This window comes from Nannospalax galili, unplaced genomic scaffold, assembly GCF_000622305.1.
Source record: "Nannospalax galili isolate Female #2095 unplaced genomic scaffold, S.galili_v1.0 scaffold445, whole genome shotgun sequence".
NCBI lineage: Eukaryota > Metazoa > Chordata > Mammalia > Rodentia > Spalacidae > Nannospalax > Nannospalax galili.
In genome coordinates this window covers 1,256,491-1,279,629 of record NW_008354184.1, presented here as the reverse complement: position 1 = coordinate 1,279,629, position 23,139 = coordinate 1,256,491, and the positions used below count along the sequence as shown (strand labels likewise).

Sequence of the window (23,139 nt, the reverse complement as noted above, 5' to 3'; positions counted from 1 at the left end):
TGGACTCTCGGTGCAGACAAAGTGCTTTGCCGTCCCAGCCCAGCAATCATTCATATGGCTGGGAACAGAGTAAAGGAAGACAGCCAGGGAGGACAGTGTTGGGCCCTTCTAGCCTGTGCTGGATAGCTTTAGTGTCAACTTGACACACCTGGGTTGAGGGAACCTCAATTGGGGAATTTCCTTCATTGGACTGGCCTGTGGGCATGTCCATGGGGCATCTTGATTGTTGAGTGATGTGGGAGGGCCCAGCCCACTGTGGGTGGTGCCACCCCTGGGAAGGTGGGCCTGTGTTGCATAAGAAAGCAGGCCGGGCAGGGGCCAGGGGAGCAAGTCAGTAAGCAATGATTCTCCACGACCTGTGATCCAGCTTCTGGCTCCAGGTTCCTGCCCTGACTTCCTGCCTTGGGCTCCCTGATGAACAGTGACCTGGGAGATGTAAAACAAATAAACGCTTTCCTCACCAAGTTGGTAGTGGTCAGAGTGTTTTGTCATAGCAATGGAGAAACAAACTAGGACATAGCCTATGTGACCACCCAATGCTCAGTCTCAGCAGACTGAGATCTGAATATGATGGGCACAGTGACAGGGGAGTCTGCTGGAGGCACTGTGAACTACACTCTAGCGTGTGTGGATCTGCCTGGGATGGCGCTAGCAGGTGTAGCTGCAGGAACGGCTCTTCCTTGCTCAGGATGAGGACTACACCCATGCTCTGGAGCTTGAGAAGACTGCTTAACAGTCGGTTGACATTCTGAAGTCACAACCAGACCACAGTGGGGCACTGCTTACCTTTGTCAAGCCCTTAACAGGACTTAACCATCTTTAACATCAGAGTACCCATTTTACAGATGAGAACATGGAGCCTTGCCCTGGAGGGTGACCTTGCCCTGATGGAAATCGAGGTCCTCTGACCACCACCCAATGGGTTTCTAGGGAGGCCCTTCACTCCCTTTTCTCATATTTTTGGCTAGAAGACAAATTGTTTCTTTGCTAACCCAGACTCTCCTTGCATCTAGTCTCACACATTTACTCACTGACGTATCCATGTGCACTTCTCACAAGCACCTTGGAGTTAAGAAGTTCATTCAAAGAGATGATCAACAATGTTTGCAGGTGTGGTAGTGCATGCCTGGAATCCCAACACTCAGGAAGTTGAGACAGGATTGTGAATTTGGATACTAGCCTAGGCTAGTCTCAACCAGAAAAAAAAAAAAAGGCCAGGTGACTCATATCCATAATGGGAGGTTGAGGCAGGAGGATCAGTAGTTCAAGGCAAGCCTCACTACATAGTAAATTTGAGGTCAGCCTGAACTACATGGGACCCTGTCTCAAAAACCACAAAACAGAGATGATAATAAGATTAAAATTATTTGAAATTACACACTATGTAAGAATTAGGGACTATATTCCCTAGTGTGTTTAGATGTTATATTCCAATTATTTTTTTTCTAAAAGTGGACATGGAGCTCTTGATGGCTGACCTATTCCTCAAACTGTCACTTTCCACCTGCACACACAGAGCAGCTCAGCTCTCTCACAGTGCACCTGGGAAGCAGCTCTGCTTTCCTGCCCTTCTTGCCCCACTCCTAAAGCTAACCCATGAGGCAGGGGTACAAGCCCGTCTCTAAAACCCATCTCATCTCTATGGCTCCTGCCACCTGCTGCCATGATCTCTTACTTAGACAACCACAAAAGCTGCCCATCAGAAGGCAGGACAATGTGATCTTTTTGTTTTATTTTTGAAAAAGGGTCTCACTATGTAGCCCTTGCTAGCCTGGAACTCACTATCTAGACCATGCTGGCCTTGAACTCTCCAGAGATCACCTGCTTCTGCCTTCCAAGTACTTGGATAAAAGGTGTGTGTGTCTGGCTTCAGGATTTTTTTTTTTTTTTTTTGGTCTTTTTGAGACAGGGTCTCCCTGTAGCCCCAGCTGTCCTGGATTCACTACAGAGACCAGGCTGGCTTCAAACTCACACAGATCTGCCTGCCTCCGCCTCCCAAGTGCTGGGATTAAAGGCGTGTACCACCACGCTAGGCTAGGATTTTGTTTTTGAGACAGGGTCTCCCTCTAGCCCAAGCTGGCCTGGAACTTGCTATGTAGACAAGGCTGACCTTGATCCTGCCTATCTCTACTGGGATTAAAGACATGCACTACCATGCCTGGCCAGGATATTTTTTTTGTTTGACTGTGTTATCTTTTAAAAATCTAGAGAAGGGGCCAGAGAGATGCCTCAGTGGTTAAGAGCACTGATAGCTCTTGTAGAGGACCTGGGTTCAGTTCCCAATATCTATATGGCAGCTAACAATCATCTGTAACTCCAGTTCCAGGGGATCTGATGCCCTCTGATGGCTTCCAGGTCACTCGTATGCATGTCACTTGTTACAAGCAAATGAAACATTTATATTTATAAAAAATAAAAATAGGCCAGGCATGGTGACACACGCCTTTAATCCTAGCTCTCAGGAGGTAGAGGCAGGCAGATCTCTGTGAGTTCAAGGCCAGCCTGGTCTACATAGTGAGTTCCAGGACAGCTGGGGCTACAGGGAGATCCTGTCTCAAAAAGACCCAAGAAAAAAAATACATAAAAATAAGTAACTCTTAAAAAAAAAAAAAATTGGGAAGATCATGCCTGCCCCAACTTGAATGGAGCCTCACAGAACATCTGTACTCCGACCTTACACTTCCAAGACATTGGCCCATCTATGTCCCTATGACTCCTGCCTTTCCTTCCTTCAGAACTGAAGCCTAGTATCATTGCCTTCTGCCTGTTCTCTGAGTAGCTCTAGCTCTTTTCACTCTTCTTTTTATCTCAGGGCCTTTGAAATGCTGTTCCTGCTTCCTGGAATGATCTTCCATTCATTCTTCCAACCATTGACTCCTCATCCTTGGCTCATGTGACCCCTTTCCTGGAGTGTCATTTGTCACACACATGGTCTTTCTTTCTAGATCCCAAGGTAAAAGTCTTTTTTTTTTTAACTTTTTATTTAATGTGTATGAGTGTATTGCCTGCAGGTAGGTAAGTGCACCCATGTCGTGCAATACCCGCGGAGGACAGAAGTGGCTGTCGGATCCCCTGGGACTGGAGTTAGGATAGTTGTTAGCTGCCATGTGGGTGCTGGGATCTGAAACCAGGTCTTCTGCAAGAACAACCAGTGTTCTTAACCGCTGAGCCATCTCTCTATCCCCCCAAGGTAAAAGCCTTAATTTGCTCTCCTACCTTCTACCCTTCCCATGCCCCAGACCTGCCCGAGACATCAAGACAGAAATGAGCCATGTGAGGAAAGGCCACTGCAGACAGGCCCCAGGAACATGGGTGTGCAGCAGTGGAGCTGTGCGGGGCAGGGTGTGTTCTTCATTCTCTTGGTGGTGAGGCCTCTGGGGCCGAGGCCTGGTCCTTCTGGGAGCTGCACACCACTCACATCCTTCAGCACATTTCTTTCTGCTACGAGTGGCTGAGTGGATTCTGTTGCTTGCAACTGAGAATTCTGCTGATGATTCTTGTGCAGTGTGTGTGTGTGTGTGTGTGCGCGCGCGCGCACGCGCATAGCAGGTGCAGGTACACATGTGTGCATGGGGACACCAAAGGACAACCTCGGGTGTCATTCCCCAGGTGCCATCCATCTCTTTTCTTAGAGACAGGCCCTCTCGTTGGCCTGGAGTTCACTCACTAAGCTAGACTAGCTGGCCAGAAAGTCCCAGGGATCTGCCTGTCTCACCTCCCCAGCACTGGGATCACAAGCACGTACCACCATGCCTGGCTTTTTCACATGGGTGCTAGGGAATGAACTTGGGTCCTCATGCTTATACAGCAGGTTTCTATCGACTGAACCATCTCCCCAACTCAAGTTCCTCTTCATTGAGACTGCCTTTCACCATCTTCTTTAAAACTCATTGAACTGAGAAGGGCAGATGGCAAATCAGTCTTAAAAGAAATCACAGCTTGGTCCCTTGAATTCTGGACTCTCAGACAGACTGTTGCCATTGAATTGCATGCTTTGAGTGCAGCCAGCTACTTTGCTGAGCAGATGGGAAACCCTGTCTGCTCTTGACAAGAAGCTGGGTCCCCAAACACACCCTCCGTCCTGGTTTGCTATTCAAAATTCAGCTGCTTTTAAGGTTCCAGTTTTTGATTATTTCTATTTTCAGAAGATGGGATCTCTCAGCTGGGTTCTTGAAATAACAGAAGGTTTTCCATGTTTTGGTACAAAAGAAATCCATTTGTTTCAGGCACTATGACAGATAGTGCCTAAACATTGAATAATATTTTGATGTTGGTCTCTGAGAGACAGCTGGCCCTTGGCAGCACCTGTTCCATCTGTGCTTGGGGCCAGGGAGTCATTTATAGAGCACCATCACATGCTAAGCATAGGGCCAAGAGCTTATAAAAGAGACTGTCATGAAGCTTCCAAGTCTTTATGGAGTGCCTTCTTGATGGCAGGCTTATCTTCATAGAAGAAGGAGCTAGGACAGTGACAGTAGGTTTATATTCTACAGAGGGAAGGCTCCAATCAACAGACAAACCCACAGCCAGAATGGCAGGTCGTGACCAGCTCGGTACAGAGCATAACCATGGCCTGCGTTATCCCTGCAGAAATGGGCCCAGCCTCTCCATGCTGAGCGTTCCAGGGTAAAAACAAGCTTTCTGCTCTCAGTCAGGGTCATGACATCTAACATGCCTCATAGTTGATCTGCTAAGAAGCAACATGAGGGGCTGCAGAGACGGCTTAGCGGTTAAGAGCACCAGCTGTTCTTGCAGAAGACCTGGGTTCAATTCGCAGCACCCACTTGGCAGTTAACCATCTGTAACTCCAGTTCTAGGGAAATCCAATGATCTTCTGACCTCTATGGGCACCTCATGACATGAATGCACTTACATACATGTAGGCAATATATTCATACACAGAAAATAAAAATAATAAATAAAACATTTTTAAAAGGCAGCATAATATTAGAAATGGACATTCAGGCATCAGAAATGAGGATGATGACCTAGATCTTCAAGATTAGTGTGACACAGCCATGATCCTTCTGTGTGGATGTTGTGCAGTGCCTATCAGGGGCCAGCCCTCTCATCCATGGGCAATCTTGATCTATCAGAGCCCTTCTGAGAATATGGGGTAGAATGGGCTGGGTACCAAGATGTGCCACCCACAGGTCATTGATGTCCCCAGGAACCTAGAGTTTCTGCAGCTTCAGGGCTCTGTGGAGTTCAGGGTTCAGGTCTGTGCTCCCCACTTACCCAAGGGTGGTGGTATTTCTTGGTATGTTCCAGCTTCTGGATGGAGAATCTCTTACAAGTAAAGTGGGTAAATTCTCTTCCTAGGAAAGGGAAAAGTTGTTATTTGGTGCTTGGCCACTAAATGCAAGACTGTAGCACAGGAACTTTGAGACACACCCAGCTGGAAGCACTCCAGTATCCACAAGGGCAGAACCAGAACTGGCCCTAGGCAAACGAAGGTCTCTGCTCCCTCTACCTGTGAGCGACTTGGGTACATTACTTCACCTCTCTGATCCTGTCAAAAAGCATGAATATCTGGTTGGAGAGATGGCCCAGTGATTAAGAGCAAGTATTTTCTTCTAAAGGACCTGAGTTTGATTCCTAGTACCCACATTAGGTGGCTCACAATTGCCTGTAACTCCAGTGCCAGGGGATCCAATACCTCTGGACTCCTTGGGTACCCACACTTGTTCACATACACAGACACACATACATACACATAATTAAAAATAAAAGAAATCCTAGCCGGGCATAGTGGCACATGCCTTTAGTCCCAGTACTCGGGAGGCAGAGGCAGGGGGATCTCTGTGACTTCAAGGTCACCCTGGTCTACAAAGTGAGTTCCAAGCCAGCCAGAGCTACAGGGAAACCCTGTCTCAAAAAGACCAAAATAAATAAATAAAACAAAATAAAGCCTTTAAAAATATTTTTATGGTGACATACACCTTTAATCTCAGCACTCAGGAGGCAGAGGCAGGCAGATCTACCTATCAAGTTCATCAAATTCCAGGTCAGCTGCGGCTACCTATCAAGTTCATCATATTCCAGGTCAGCTGGGGCTACAGGGAGACCCTGTCTCAAAAAGAAAAAAAAATTTAAAGCACAAATACCACATACCAGGCAGAGCTGATGCTAGCCAAAGAAAAATATCTCTAGAGGCACATGAGCAGGGCTCAGTACACATGGAAATAAAACAAAAAAACAAAACACAACACATGGTACTTCAAAAGAAAACCCACAACTGGAAACCTAAAAATTGAAATGAGTAAGTATCAGATAAACTATTTCGTTTGTTTTTTGTTTTGTTTTGTTTTGTTTTTCAGACAGCGTTTCACTATGTAGCCCAGACCAGTCTTAAACTTGTGTTGCTTGAGACAGTGTCTCATTATATAGCCCTGGCTGGCCTGGAATGCTCTACGTAGACCAGGCTGGCCTCCAAATTGAAGCAATTCTCCTGTCTCACCCTCCCAAGTGCTAGGATTGGAGGCATGTTCCAGGAAGACTGGCTAAATAAAATATTTAAAAGTAAAATCTAAAAATAAATAAATAAAATAAAATCCGGGACTGGGGATATCATACAGTGTTAGAGTACAGACTTAGCATGTGCAAGGCTCTGGGTTTAAGCCCCAGGACCACCAAAAAATAAGAAAAGTCCTCAGTCTTATAAACTGTTAAATTTAAGATTCTTTTCTAAAAAATTACTGAACATGGTGGGAATAAAGACAATTTTAAAACTGGTTTCTTTTTTTTTTTTTTCTACTTTGAAACAAATCCCTCTATGTGTCTGCTAATCGCTAGGAAGCACATCTATCGAGTAAATGTCCAGAACAGTGATAGCTGGCAAAGTGTGGCCCCAACAAAGTGGTGTCATCTAGTTTCCAGACAGTTGCTGCAGCCTACTTTGTGCCAAAAGGTGCAGGGAGGCTCTTCTCTGGAGCCCCAAAGTAGGATACCTCCAGCTGTGCCTTGCTTATAGGCCTTTGGGACCTTGGTCAGCCACAGCATCTGACCATTGAATCTCAACAGCTACCACACCTCTGGTCCTCCCTTCACCTGCCTGAAACACCAGCCTTCAAGCCTGGTATGGAGGCTTCGTATTGCCTGTCAGGGGCTGGCCTGCCTGCCGTTCCCCATGCAGCCCTCTGCGCCCTGCCTCCACTCACGGGAGGTGTAATCCACTGTGCTATGACTAAATTGCCTACACAGCCCCTGGATGGGAAGGCGGGGAAGGGCTTGCCTCTGCCTGAAGGGAGGAATTCTGACTCACAGGGCTCCTGACATGACTGGTGAGTGAAATAAAAAAGCTGGTGATAGGGAAATTGCTCCTCTGAACTTCCTTATCTGTGATGTGCATTTAGTGTGTCCTTCAGTGGGTTGTCATGAGGATCAAACAATGGACAGAGGGCCCAGCATGTTCCAGACACAGATAGACTCCTACTATCTAGCTTTCCCTATTCTACAGAACACACAGACCAGAGTCTAGAGCATACAGACATAGAGTACACCATACTGACTAGATGCAGTATAGAACAGGGCCAACAGTGTTCAGGAAGGCACACAGACTACAGTAGGGTGGATGTGTTTGTTCTGTTTGCTCTCCGTTCTGAGGGTAGATCTCAGGGCCTTGCACATGCTAGGCTAGCATCCTGCCAACTGAGCTGCATCCCAGCCCTTCTACTACAGAGCATAAAATTCCACATGCCGACTACACTGCGTGTACTTGAACTTCAGTCGTAACATTAATCATTTTTTGGCTAGTTTGAGAGTCTGAGAGAACCTGGTAAGGATGTCAGTGCTCTGGTATTTCTGCTTTAGTCACATAGTGGCTGGGTGTGGTGGGAGTAGAGGAGACAGGGTCATAGCACATGCTTACCCTTTGTGAGTTGCCTCCTCTGTAACATGAATTCGTCTTGCCAGAACCTCTCTGGATCCAGTTCTGAGTAGTCCCAAGTGTTATAGCTCTGTGGGCAAGGATACGTCCCTAAGAGAAGCCAAGAGTGGTGATAGATACTTCCACCAATGATACAGGAGCAGGATAAGGGAGACAGAGGCCTCGAGCCTCCTACTGCTTCCCAAGGAGCCTGGGGTCCAGTACCAGCCTTGCCCCATACTGGCCTGGGGCTTTGTACAAGTCACTTCTTCTCTAGAGGGCTTTGGTTTCTTCGCCTAAAGAATGAGGACAGTGCTGCTTGTCTTGCTGTCTGGTGGTTGGTTGGGTGTGAGGGTCAGATCACATAGCTCCATGACTGTGGCACCTGCTAACGTGAAGATGATATGGTTCTTTACTCTCTTCCCTGTTTCCTCTGTTCTTGTTGGACCATGAGCTCCCCGGGCACAGGGGCTGGGCAGCCATCTCTGTCTCTGGGGACTCCTACTGGACCTGGCATGTAGTAAATATGTGCTCAGCAGAGGCTTCTTCAACACCATGTTACACAAAGGTCAGTGCAAGAAAAATGCTCTCCCTTTGCATTTGATGGAGATGCTTCCAAAGGGTATTGGGAGAAATCTGAGCCGCCATGTAGTGCCCCTGCCTCCACTGAACAATGCAAGTGGACAGGAGGCTATTTCTGGGCATGAGTTGGACAGAAATGGGAACAAGAAGGAGCAGCAGGAAGAGGGTCAGAAAATGGTAGACAGGTTGCCACTATGATCAAAGATCTAGCTTTGAAGAGAGTCAACCTTGAGTCCAATACCTGACACCCATTTGTTTGCTCCTGAACCTTGACCCTGCATGTTTAGAGGGCTAATTGGGCTGTAAAGAAGAGTTCACACAGCAGGCCTGAGGCTGTTGGCCTTAGAAAGGCCTATAAGGCTAGATTTAGCTGGTTCCTTACACAGACATAAAACTATTTCTAAAGAGTGTGTTCACTATACTTGGGCTGCCTGTACACAATGTAGCTTGGCTGAAACCCGCTTTCCTGGAACTATGATACCTGATAAAAGTGGCTTCACGGTGACCCAATGAAAGCCTTGGCCACTGAATGTCTGATGAGCTTCTCTTGGGCAGAAATATTACATGCAAGTAGCTATATCACCCTGACAGAAGGATGAGCAGGCTCTGTGTGACTCCTTGTGGGAGGGAGGGAACCAGCACAAGGGAGGGGGTACATGGATCCTCCACAGCCTGCCTCTTCCCTGCACTGATCCAGCTGTGCATCCTTACTGCACCACTGTAAGAAAGCTTAGCCATGGCAATAACCAAGCTGAGATGGGCATGTTCTAATAAAGGAAATGTAAAAGGTGCCTGTTTAGTACTGTATCTATTCCATAGGACCCTCACAATAAATAGCAGCTTTTAATGACCTCAGAAAGGCTCTAGACTGAGACAGGGAAATGGTGTGAGGACTGAAGTGCAATTGGGAAAGCCAGTGTGGGGCTGGCACTGCATGGGCTGGAGGACACAAAAACACATCAAGCAACCTGTCTCAGGACTGTTTCCAAGAAAGCAGGAAAACTGAGACTCTACAACTCAATTCTACCTGGCCTCCCCCCTTCCTCCTCCCCTTCTTCCTCCTCTTTTGCCCTCCTCTTTTTCCTTCTTCCTCCTCCTCCTCTTCTCCTCTTCTTCTACTTCCTCTTCCTTTTCTTCCCTGGTTTTCTGAGACAGGACCTCTGTAGCCCTAGCTGGCCTAACACTTCACACATAACCCAGGCTGGCCTCAAACTCACAGCGATCCTTCTACCTCAGTTTCTCAAGTGCTGGGATTACAGGTATGCATCACCATGGCCAGCTTGAACTCTCTCTTTAATATTTGGTTGATTTTAGTTAGTTTTTTAAGGCAGGGTCTTGTCATGTAGTCCAGGCTGGCCTCTAACTCACAAAACTCCTGCCATAGCCTCTCAAATTCTGGGATTACAGGTGTGTAACACTAAGCTCAGACTCTCAAATGTTAAGGAAAGAAAAGGGAAGACTGCCTTGATGAAGAGGTGCTATGGCAACTAAGAACACACCCGGCCCCTGGTAGGAAACATTTTACCCAAACTTCTTTCCTGAGTAGGAAAAAATTCCCTCCTCACTCACCTGCAATCCACAGGGTCATGGTGTTACAGATTTCTGACTTGAATTCGTGTGTGTTGAACCAGGACTGTGGGAAGCAGCAGCAGAAGCTGGTATACAGGGCTTTGCTCAGAAGTGAAGGCAACTTCTGGGGGTGGGGGAAGCAGAGGCAAGCATCATTCTCCACATCTCTACTCCCAGACAAGAAGTCTGGCTTCAGGAAGCTACGACATCAAATTCCTTCCCAACACTAGGCTGCCTTCCTTTCTGTCTTGGGCTGCATGTCCATCTCCAGGCATCACTGAGGATGCATCTCAGCACCATGCTGAGCTCAGCCAGCAGCCTCCACCCTCCCTGCAGCAGTTTATTGCTCAGTGCCTCTGCACTATGCCCAGAGCACAGTCAAGGAGATCACAAGATATCTGGACAGTATATATAACATGTGAATCTCCATATTACTATCCTCCCAAATTTGTTTTGTTTAAGACGAGGTCTTACTCTGTAGCCCAGGAACTCATGGCAATCCTCCTGCTTCAGTCTCCTGAGTGCTGGGATTACAGGTGTGGGCCACCACATCGGCTGGGGCTCTCCTCTACTCTTCTCCCCTTTCTTTCCTCTCCTCTTCTCTCCTTTCCTCTCTTCCCTTCTCTCCCTTGCCCTCTCTTCTTACGATATTATAGAGTGAACCTACGGCCTCAGGCACAGTAGGCAAGCACTCTACTCCTGAGCCACATTCCCAGCCTCAAGGATACTGAACTATTACTTTAATTTGCATTTTAGTTTGTTCTTAACCTTTTTTCCTACCCATACTCCTTCCTTGGTCAATTTTTTATGCATGTACTTTATCCAAGGGTCTATGAGAGGTTTAATTTTTCTTACTGATTTTATGAGTTCTTTATGTCATGTAACATGACATACTACCAGGACTTTTGTATAGTTTGTCATTTGTCTCTTAACATTATATGTAGCAGTTTTAAAAAGTATCTTATTAATGGGTAGGTATGGAGACATGTGCTTGGAGACCGAGGCAGGAGGATGGAGAGTTTGAGGCTAGCCTGGGCTACATAACCAGTATGAGGCCAGCTTGAGCTATACAGTGAGATCCTGTTTCACACACAATAAATAATGTGTATGTATACATGCATGTGTGTACACAGTTAAATCTATCAGTCTTTTCCTTTATAGCTTTTTTTCCCTGTCATGATTACAAAGTCCTTCCTCAACCACAAATCACTTAGGTATTCACTTACATTTCTTCTAGCAAACTCTTAGTTCAGATATGCATGCACACGAAAGGTGTACACGTATGTTCACACTTTTCTTTTTTTTTGTTGTTTTTTGGTTTTTTTGAGACAAGATCTCCCTGTAGCCCTAGCTGTCCTGGAACTCACTATGTAGACCAGGCTGGCCTTGAATTCCCAGAGATCCACCTGCCTCTGCCTCCCAAGTGCTGGGATTAAAGGCGTGCACCACCACACCTGGCTGAAATTTTTTTTCACACTTTTCATTTTAACATTACAAGCTTATGTAAGTGTTGTAGAAGCATGAAAGAAAAAAGTAAAGTCTTATAACCTCACTTCCCAAAGATAATCATAGCTAAGAGCTTGGCAAATATTTTTCAGATTTTTTTCTGTTCATAGGCACATATATGTGCATACACACACAGAGTTGTGTTATCACTTCATGATGAGGATATGTTCTGAGCAATGCATCGTTAAGTGATTTCATCACTGTATGAACAATACAGAGTATACTTACTGTGATAGCCCTGTCATCTCTAGGCAATATAACCTCATGGGGCCACTGCCAAATATGTAACCCGCACTGACTAAATTGTTTGCTATGCAGTATGTGCCTGCTCTATACATACATTTTTCTTGGTCTTTTTGAGACAGGGTCTCTCTGTAGCCCCAGCTGTCCTGGAACTCACTATGTAGACCAGGCTGGCCTTGAACTCACAGAAATCCGCCTGCCTCTGCCTCCCGAGTGCTGGGATTAAAGGTGTGCACCACCATGCCTGACTATCTATACATATATTTTTAAACCTTGAGTGGTATAGCTTGCTGTTTTTGAGTCAGCATATTATTACATCTTCTCCAGTAAGAATGTTTGACACCACCATAATTTTTTTTGCAAGGGCTGCATTATAAGCCAGTGCACAGATATGTCACACTTGCTAACAATTCCTTTATGGAAAGCCTGCTCAGGGCCTTCTCTTGTCAACGGAGGTGTTTTCTAAGCAGGTGACACTTACTTTTATGAGTGCCTCTTCATAGTGGGACCTCGGTGTATTGAGCAACAGGGAGGCATAATGCAGAGCTATCCGGTCGAATAGCTTGTTCTGGATCTCCTTGTTTGGCTGCCAGGAAGAGAGATTGGTGGAGAATTACTAGAGTCCCCACTGCAGCAGCCAAGTGACTGCAATACTTTTTTGTTTGGTATTTGTTTTATGAGGCAGGGCCTCACTAATATAACCCTAGACTGACTGTGAACGTACACTACCACACACCTGGCATGGGGCTGGGATTCTTCAAGCATCACTCATATCAAAAATCTTACTCTCAGGGGCTGGAGAGATGGTTTAGTAGTTAAGAGCACTGGCTGCTCTTACAAGAGGACCCGGGCTCAATTCCCAGCACCCACATGGCAGCTAATGGCTATCCATAGCTCTAGTTCCAGGAGAATTTGATGCCCTCTTCTGACCTCCACAGGGTTTTCACAATGTGAGTGCACTTTTATGTATGCAGGAAATATACTCATACACATAAAAAATAATAAAAATTTTAAAAAATTTAAAAAGAATCTTATTCTCTAGAGATTTAACCTCTTACATTTGAAGAAGCAGTCTGCTTATTTGCTGAACACATTCATAAAGCATGTGTGGTGTACTAATGAAGGGAAACCCTTAACTCTGGGCCAGGAGGTCCCAAGTTCTCTCTCTGGAGCAATGGCTCAGCAGTTAAGAGTATATACTGCTTTTCCAAAGCCAGGAGTGGTGGTGCAAGCCTTTAATCCCAGCACTCGGGAGGCAGAGGCAGGCAGATCTCTGTGAGCTACATAGTGAATTTCAGGCCAGCTGGAGTTATAGGGAGACCCTGTCTCAAAAAAAAAAAAAAAAAAAAAAAAAAAAAAACCAAGAAAGTATATACTGTTTTTCCAGAGGACCTGAGTACAGGCCAGTCCTGCTCCTGCCACCTATCAGGGAATAGCTCCTCAAGGTCAGAGGAGCTGCAGGGCATTGGGTCTGAATAGGGACGTGACAGGTGACAGGTGAGTCTTCAGGGCTGATCCACAGGATCAGAGGGGCTTGGTGCTCATGTTAAAGAGATAGGAATTTGAGAGAAACATTCAGATTTACATTTACGTGGTACCTTTCATGAAATATCCACCAAAAGCTATCCAGCCATATGGCTTTGGGAGAAGGAGACGAGAGAAACTTCTCTAATTCTCTATCAGAACAGTAAGACTTGAAAAGAAATGAAATTCACATTATTATTGTGGTTACTGTTAGTATTGTGTTGTTACTGCTGTTGTTTGACAGGGTCTCACTATGTAGCCCAGGCTAGCCTGGAACTCCTGATCCTCCTGGGATTACAGGTACGCACTGCTTGCCATCTTTTTTTTTCTTTTAAATTTCCCAGAAGCCATATTCAGATTCCTAATAATCTTCACTCAAATTCTGACTTTCCTCCTGTGTTCAGTGGTTTCTACTGCTGTCAAACACACCACAACCCTGCCAGGCATCTGTGGAATCCACCCAGGGGCTGGAGAGATGGTTCAGCAGTTAAGAGCATACACTGCTTTTCCAGAGGACCTGAGTGCAGTCCCCAGCACCCATAGCAGGAGACTCACAACCACCTTTTACTCCAGCTCCAGGAGATCCGATGCCCTTTTCTGGCCTCCATGGGCACCTGAACACACATGACATATGCACATACACATAAATAAAACTAAAAATAGAAAAACAAATCTTTTAAAATTTTTTGTTGGTTTTTCCCTGTTTCTTTTTTTATTTTTATAAAGTCCTCTGGGCTGAGGGTACAGAGTAGTTGCCTGGTATATATGTGCAAGTCCTGAATTCAATCCCCAGCACTGAAAAAAAAAGTTCAGCCCCGTAACCTCAGTGAGTCCTCAGGATTTGCACAGCCCTATGCTATGTAACTATACTTTCTCTTAACCTGACAAGAACTTTTGAGCACACATTATTATCACAGGCTAGGAAACTAAGGCCTCACAGTTTAGGAAACGGAGGACCACAGAGCTGAAGGCACTGGCCTAAGTAATATGGCCAGCAAATGGCAGATCTGGGACTGGAACCCATAACTCTAGACAGGGGCAGCCCAGCTCTCCAGCACAGCTTCCTCCAGCCCCCCGCCCCCCCGACAGTGACCAATGCAAACCTATGTGACTATTATACAAATGCAAAGGACTGGGCCATAAGATTTTACTGAATGAGTAATTTAAAAATTCAAACAATCACTCATGAGCTCAAAGGGGCAGAAAATTAGCTTTTGTTGCCCCTGCCATAATATAGCAGGTACATTTACTAAATGCTGCCTGTGTGTCTGCCCTGGCCCACACGCCAGCCTCGTCTATGCCTGCTCCTGGGCCATGCCATCTTCATCTTGTGTCTTCCCCGGACCATCTTATGCCTGTCCCTGGACCACACACCATCCTCATCTCACTTAGATGGGACTGACTCAAGCTCAGTCAGGCATCAGGGAGGGGTCAGGAAGTCAGGGGTGGGGGGGCGGATAGAGACACAGGCAGATGGCTGTGATGGGGGCAGCTATCGGAGGTGCAGGCTAACATAGTTCCAGGAATGATGGGTGACTAGATAAAGGCTAAGGCTAAGGGGACAACGATCAGAGCCACTTGGGGACAGAGATTATGCAATCATAAAAGAAGAGTCCTATCTATATGGCTGCCAAGAGTGCCCTGAATACCTTCCCCTTGCAGAGATGGTTATCACCCATCCTTGGCACTGCCTCACATAAGCACATTTGCAGCATCTATGGGCCTCACTGTTCTTTCTTAAACTCTGTGCACAGCTCTCAAGGTGCCTAGCCCAATCCTAGTTCCAGTCTACCTCTCTGTTCTGTTTCCTGTCTGTTGCCATGTAAACAAACAGCCACCACCTCACACTCCCACTGCCCCCCACCATGATGTACTGAGATCTATCCGAAACCATGAGCCAAAATAAATCTTTCCTTCCTTAAATTGTTTCTGTCAGGTATTTCATCACAGCAGTAAGAGCCCTCACATTCCAATCACTTCCCCAAAGTCCCATATCTGAACTTTGTATTGGGGACCAAACTTTTGACAAATGAACTTTGCTGGGGAACACTTCACATCCAAACCATAACAGTTCTGACTGAGAAGGAAAAAACTTTATGCTAACTGATGTGCAGTGGAGCAGCCAACAATAGAGCATGCACATAATCCAAACAGACATGTATCTATGAACATACATGCTCCAATTTTTTTCTAATAGGATATACAATCAAAACACACCGAGGGGGTTGGAGAGTTGGCTCAGTGGTTAAGAGCATTGGTTGCTCTTGCAGAGGACCCAAGATCGATTCCCAGCACCCATATGACAACCAGCAACCATCTATATAACTCCAGTTCCAGGGGAATCTGATGTCCTCTTCTGACCTCTGGTGCATTGCATGACATGGGTGTACTTACATACATGCAGGCAATACACTCATACACATAAAATAAAAAATAATAAATAAAATTTTTCTTTCTTTTTTTTTTGAGACAGGGTCTCCTTGTAGCCCCAGCTGGCCTGGAACTCACTATGTAGACCAGACTGGCCTTGAACTCACAGAGATCTGCCCGTCTCTGCCTCCAGAGTGCTGGAATTAAAGGCGTGCGCCACCACACCTGGCAAATAAAATATATTTAAAACACACACACATACACACAAGCACACGCGTGTGCGCACACTGGAAGAGCCAGCAAGATGGCTCAATGGGTAAAGGCACTTGCTGCCAATCCTGATGACTTGAGTTTGATCCCCAGGACCCACATGGTAGAAGGAGAGAACCAAACCCTACAAAGTGTCCTCTGACCTCCAAACACACACCATAGCATGCCTGCCCCCCATCAATCAATAAAATGCAATAATTGTAATTTAAACACCCCACACACACACCCATGCACACATGCTCGCAGGAAACCACAGCTCTGAGAGAAGGCATCTAGGCTCTGGAATGAACCTGGGCTGGGGTTCCCATCTCAGCTTAGTCCCTTGGGGTATGTGGCCTCAGGTGAATTGCTCAGCTGCAGATGGGGGCAGCTGTCTGCCCCTGGTGTTGCAGTTACGGCAGGGCTGGCCCACGGTAGGGCCTGATGCCTGTTCTCTTCCTTACCTTGCCACTAAAGGGGTTTCTCTCAGCTCGGACCACATTGCCCACCATGTCACAGAAGTCCACCCCATTGGGAAGATTGTTGGGTTTAGTGGCATTAAACGGGGGGTGCTGGTGTAGTTCTGCCAGAAGATTCTTATCTGCTGTTTTCTGAAGCAAAAAAGCACAATATGAAAATGGGCTTCATCATTTTGAAATTTTAAAACAATAAGACATCCTCCCCCTTCTATCATAAAAGACAGTATAAGGGTTTTGTAAATAGAGAAAATAAGGGCCTTCATGATCCCAGCACCCCTCACCAAACACCTGCTTACATTAGCTCTATTTTCCTTTGAAGGATTTGAGTACATATTTCCATATATACATGGACATTTCCATATATATACACATATATAAACATATATATCTATGCATATGCTGTTTTAATCATCTTTCTTTTTCTCACTCTTTTTTCTTTGAGACAAGGTCACCCTGTAGCCCCAACTGGCCTGGAACGCCCTATGTAGACCAGGCTGGCCTCGAACTCACAGAGATCTGCCTTCCTCTGCCTTTGGAGTGTTGCTGGGGTTAAAGCCATGTGCCATCACACCTAACCCTCACTCATATACTTTCATGTCCTACCTTATCCGCCTAACTTTACTTTAGGCTTTTTTATATAGCTACACCATTTTCAAAATTACCATTTAAAGTGCTATCATTTGACTATTTGCTGATTACTGCCAATAAATATGACTGTCATTAATAACTTGGAGCATATAGTCCTCCTCCCCTTTGGATCATTTATTTCACATAATTTTCTTAAAATGGGCTGGGTGTGGTGGGCACACCTTTAATCTCAGCACTTGGGAGGCAGAGGCAGGTGGATCTCTGTGAGTTCAAGGCCAGCCTGGTCTACATAGTGAGTTCCAGGACAGATGGGGCTACAGGGAGACCCTGTCTCAAAAAGACCAAAAAAAATAGTAATATTGGATCAAAGGATGTAACTGTCTCAATATATACCATTACTTAATTATCATTAGACTGATTTTTATAAGCAAACTAAAACATGACCAGAACTTAATGAAGAAAAGTAGAGAGGACTAATTACCATCAGCACAAGGCACCTAGCCTAATCTACATAATGAGTTCCAGGCCAGCTGGAGCTACAAAGAGACCCTGTCTGAAAAGAACCAGGAAAACGTGGTGCCTGAATAGTGATTTTGATGGAAAGCCCAGAGTTCCCTTTTTTTAAGATCTTACAATACTTTGTTAATTCTAGAATCTTTCCTGTCATCCTTGAAAGGACAGAGCTGCTCCCAGCCTTAGAAACAGGAGTGTTGTAGCCCTGTGCTTGTTACCTTTAGATTTCAGGTGTCACACTTAGAAACAGCGCCCGCAGGTCTCGTGCTAATGATGCCACGCACAGCAGACTGTGCACACAACAAATTCCCATGACGCTACTCCACATACTAGCCAGACTGGTTATTGTGATCACTGCAGACACCCCAGGAAGCCGAGATTCCAGATGATTTCTGGGGTCATGCAGCATGTCAGGGGAAGGGCATGGCTTTGTGGTTAGTCTTCTGACCTGAGGTCAGCCCTCCTCCCTTGCTGTTGAGCCCTATCTCACAGTTAAGATTCTCTACTGCAGGCTGGGGGGTGTGGCTTATGGGTAGAATGCTTGCCTAGCATGCACAAAGACCAGGGTTCCATCCTCAGGATAGCAAAAATCTTAACTTTTTTTCTTTTAATTCTCTCTATGTAACTCTTACTGGCACCAAGTTTTCCTTACCTAGGAATAAAACCTATTCTGTGCATGGTACAGACCAGTGGGAAAGCAAGGGGATACTGGGCCCTTACCCTCTTTGACAGGTCCAATTTGGCATTCTGGAGCTCTGTGCCTTTGCAGGGGATCTGCTTTTCTTCCTTTCTCTTGACTGAGAGTGAATGAGGAGAAATTAGAAGGGAGGGCTGGTGGTTCCACCTGGTGCTGGTGCAAGCAGACTGCAGGTCTCACTAGATTCCAAAGGTGTCCCTGGCTTAGGAAGGTCCTTACCCTATCTGGTTAGAAGCAGCAAGGAATAGCAGACACACTGTGCACATCAGGCATGTTGCCCTCCCCAGCCTGTCTCTCCTCTATAAAATATATTTAATGGCACCAATTGCCTTGGCAGGGCATTGTGAATATTTTACAAAGGGACAGGATCAAAGGCGCCTGGTATGATGTGTCACCTAGCAGGTGGTCCCTCACCATCCTTCCCCTCCCTCCTTCCTTGCCCAAAGTTAAATCTGATGCAAGGTTACTACAGAACGGGGCAAATACCCTCATGTAGAACTCTGGATTCCTACTCAATTGCATTTCAAAGATGAAAAATGATCACTGACACTACACCTAAAGGGTATAGTGTTTGCTTAGCATGTGCAAGGCCTTGGGTTCCATCCTGAGTGCCAAAAAACAAAGCACCTTAAAAATATATCAACAATAAAAACTCAAACCCCACAAAACTATCAGAGTTATGAGAAAGGGTCTTTGCCTCTGTCTCCTGGGATGCCGCGAGTTTTCTCTTTTAAAGCGTCTTCCTCCAACTCATATTCCTCAATTGCCTTCAAAAACCAGAAGAAGAAAAATGGGGCATTAGAAATTGATGCAAATCCAGAGGAGAGGACAGGGATCAGGGACTGGGCCTTTTTACTCATGGCCATTCAGAATTCTGAGGCTAGCACTTTCTCTCTTCCCCCTGGGCAGTAGGGACCATGGCCATCAGTATCACTGACATGGTTCCACTGTGTGTCATCAATACATCTTCCATACTAGCATCATTGCATGCTGCCTGACCTCCTGGCTATATCCCTACTTCTGAGGAGCACAGGATTCAGAGCAGAGTTTTGACTATAGCCCATGGGTTACAAATTCAATCTCTCTGTAAGAAGGTTATAACAATATCTACCTTCCAGGGTCCCTATAAGGATCCAAGAGAAAGTATTTAGTAAATTTAAAACACCAGCACAGAACTGTCAGACAGGAATGCTCACTAGGGGCTAACATTGTTACCAATCAGCATACCCCTGACCTCTCAACAGAGTCTACTGTTGATCTCTGATGCCAACTCCTCCATTAGAAAAAGAAAGAAAAATGAGTGTCAAATGACCCTCAAAATTGTACTGTTTGACCGCCAAGGAGCCAGCATTGCACTTGGATAAAGTTAACTACACAGGTGCAGGTGCATCTCCAGGGTGTGGGAATGACTTTTCTGGAATGCTTTCTGTTACAAATATGGGCATGCTTCTTCTTTTATAAAACAAACAGGGCATGGAGAGATGGTTCAGCAGTTAAGAACACTTGCTCATATCGCAGAAGACCCAGGTTCAGTTCCCAGCATCCATATGGTGGCTGTCTGTAACTCCAGTTCTAGGGGATCTGATGCCCTCTTCTGGCCTCTGAAGGCATTGCACACACATGGTGCACTTACATACACGCAGGCAAAACACTCAAACACACAAAATAAAAATTAAAAAAAAAAAACAAAAACAAGGGGGAGCTGTGGAAATAACTTTTAACCTAACTTTGTAAGCAAAGTAAATCTTACAGTTTGAGATCATTTAACACTGTCTCAATATCTTGTCTATAATGTACACAAGATTAGTAGGCCTTGGGTTCCTCTTGTACCTAAATATATAATAGCTTTAACCCCTCATGACCCATCCTTGCTCTTGACCCAGAATAATGTGTGTGTCTGTGTATGTTGTGAGAAGATCAAGTGCTGCAAGCAGAGTATTCATCAAAAACCGCAAATCATCCCATTTGTGTTGTAAACAATATGTAGGATTAGGTTGATAGCATCTGTTTATAGTTGTGTGCAGTTCTAGGTCAGTAGGAGTCAGAAAGGGGAAATCCCCTGGTAAGACAAGTTTTGCTTTTTCTTCCCCATTTCATGCTAGATATCTGGCTCCAACAATGAGAGCACAAGGCCTTATGTTTGAAAGAACAGTTCCAAGAGCCCAGTTCCTGGAGAAGTCTGAAGGAACAAGTTTTCAGAACAGATCAGGCCCCACTCTTGGTTTTAATGGATGTTAAGAATCAGGCTGTTTTCTTTTTCAGGCATCACTGTAATGTGGCAAAGCACCTCTGCATTGGGGCAGTATGGATGCCAGAAAAATCTGGCAGTGGCTGTTGAGATGGTAGCAGTGATCTCACAGTCCAGCCTGGTACATAAAAGTGATAGCAGACTATGGCAAAGAAAGTGGACAGAACAGCCCAGGGACAGGTTTTGCTGGCATCAGGTAGTCAGCATTGACAGGTCTGATCAGCTGCCTGGGCAAAAGAGCAGGGAGGACTGGCAAGAGGTCATTTCTTTCATGTCACGTGGTGACCCAAGGTTGTTGCTAAGAACCCTGTCCTAGTTCTTACTGCCAGTCAAGAACACTGCAGGAAGATAGCAAGATGGCTCAACAGATAAAAGCACCTGCTGCCAACTTGACAACCTGAGTTCAATCCCCAGAATCAACATGATGGAAGAAGAGAACCAACTCCTTCAAATTGTCCTACACACACACATGCACGCACGCACACACGCACCCACGCACGCACGCACACATGCAAAATACATGTAAAAGAAAAATTTTTAAAGAACATTGCGGAGTTGCATCTATGCTTGGCAACAGCCTAGCAGATCTTGTTTCAGGAGAGTCTTCTCCTGGCTTTAAAAATTATTTTAAGCATGGTGGCAGATGCCTTTAGTGCCTTTAGGCAGAGGCAGGAAGATCTCTATGAGTTCGAGGCCAGCCTGGTCTACATAGTGAGTTCCAGGCTAGCTGAGGCTACTGGGAAACCCTGTCTCAAAAAGACTGACTTAGTTTGTTCTTCATTGCTGTGACAAAACACTCTGACCAATACCAACTTGGGGAGGAAAGGGTTTATTTGTCTTACAACTCCCAGGTCGCAGTTCATCAGGGAGCCCAAGGTAGGAACTCAGGGCAGGAACCTGGAGGCAGGAGCTGGAGCACAGGCCATGGAGGAACGCTGCTTACAGGCTTGCTCTCTTGGCCCCTGCTCAGCCTGCTTTCTTATGCAACACAGGCCCACCTGCCCAGGGGTGGCACCACCCACAGTGGGCTGGGCCCTCCCACATCACTCATCAAGAAGATGCCCTTCAGACATGGCCACAGGCCAGTCCAATAGAGGCAATTTCCTGATTGAGGCTCCCTCAACCCAGGTGTGTCAAGTTGACACTAAAGCTATCCAGCACAAAGACCAAAAAAAAAAAATTATTTTAAAATTACATGTGGGGAGAGGGAAAATGTCATTAATGAAGTTTATTGTTTTGTATAACTTAAATAATAAAAAACTAAAAACCACAGTAGTAAATACATTACTTTAAAAGAGCCAAACATTATTACATAGGTAATATAATGTGGAGTAAAAGTTTATACACATATAGCCCCTCTACCCTGTCTCTTGCAGCGGGAACCTGTCATGTGTTTGCTACAGATCTGTCCAGACTTCCTTCCTAGATCTCATCAGCACACACTGCCCCTGCTGTGAGCCAGGTGCTCTTTTAACCCTTGAGCTAAGATCAAACATGAGTTACAACTCATCTGACCCTCAAGACAACCCTGAGCCCTGAGTTAGATGTGTTGTTGTCAGACCTTTTACAGGAAGCTGAGACTCACTTCCTGTCAGAATTCAAGAGAATGGTGGAGCAGGAATTTAGACCCTAACAAGTCTTACCTGGAGAGCCTGCACTCCTAGTGCTACACCCCCTATGAACACATGTGCAGGGAGAGTGTTCCTGAGCCCTTGCAGAATCATGGGGGGGGGAACTGCGCACTCGTTAGTCACAGCTTCATTCCAACCTCAATTCAGGGGTGGGGTTGGGACTGATGTTATGACCCCAAATGGAGTCCCCTAAATTGTAATAGCCAAAATAACTTCATTTTGTGTAAAGCAGCCACTTTAAACTTCAAAAGCTAGAAAAACAGCCAGCTTCAAGGTTAAGTGCTTGAACTTAGTTGCTTCCCCTTAGAAGAGTGCTTTCTTTGGAGTAGCTGACCTTGGTTTTCCCAGACACAGAAGCCGCACTTAATCAGAAAGTGCCTTACTGTCAAGGTCTCTACACCTCTGTTACTAACACAAGCTTGCTTTGGCTTCTGTAGTTTGCTTATCTGCTAACTTGTGTGATGAAATTCCTATGGTATTTGTGGGGTTTGCCTTTAAAAGTTAGTTTCGCCCTCCCCATGGGGCCATGGGTCCTAATCTGACTAACGGACCACGGACAGCTATAGCCCTAATAAATCTGACCAACTAAAATTTGAATTGAGGGGCCGGAGAGATGACTCAGTGGTTTAAGAACACTGGTTGTTCTTTCAGAAGACCTGGATTTGAATCCCAGCATCCACATGGCAGCATTCTTAACTCCAGTTCCAGGGGAATCTGAAGCCCTCTTCTGACCTCCACAACACTGTACAACATGGGTGCACTCACTTACATGGAGGCAATACACTCAAACACATAAAATAAAATAATAAATAAAATATTTTTTAAAATAATAAATAAATTATAAAAAAAATTTGAATTGAGTCTGGTGGTCTCTTTCCCAGTGATTTCAAACTCCCTAACACCGATGCTAGTGATCTCCTCCTGCATGCGTAAAGAATAAAAAGCTTCACTTTAAATAAAAAGCAATTTTGGGGGCTGGAGAGATAATGCAGCAGTTAAGAACAGAGGCTGTTCTTGCATAAGACCCGGGTTTGAATCCCAGCACCCACATGGCAGCTAACAACTGTCCTTAA

General features: G+C 45.6%; 1 protein-coding gene across 4 annotated transcripts in view; it reads right to left on the bottom strand.

Moving 5' to 3' along the window:
• The window catches only part of Fam227a (family with sequence similarity 227 member A), an 87,506-nt gene that overhangs the window by 47,403 nt on the left and 16,964 nt on the right, over positions 1-23,139 (bottom strand). Inside the window, exons 4-11 of one of the 4 annotated variants that reach the window (XM_029555071.1) lie at positions 18,885-18,954; positions 18,211-18,287; positions 16,375-16,521; positions 13,359-13,460; positions 12,249-12,353; positions 10,019-10,142; positions 7,871-7,978; positions 5,239-5,318 (exon numbers count right to left, since the gene is read on the bottom strand). In XM_029555071.1, coding sequence (XP_029410931.1) covers positions 5,239-5,318; positions 7,871-7,978; positions 10,019-10,142; positions 12,249-12,353; positions 13,359-13,460; positions 16,375-16,521; positions 18,211-18,287; positions 18,885-18,954 — 813 coding nt within the window. The remainder of the gene's footprint in view (positions 1-5,238; positions 5,319-7,870; positions 7,979-10,018; positions 10,143-12,248; positions 12,354-13,358; positions 13,461-16,374; positions 16,522-18,210; positions 18,288-18,884; positions 18,955-23,139) is intronic. The other 3 variants (XM_029555073.1, XM_029555072.1, XM_029555074.1) reach the window with 3 other exon arrangements.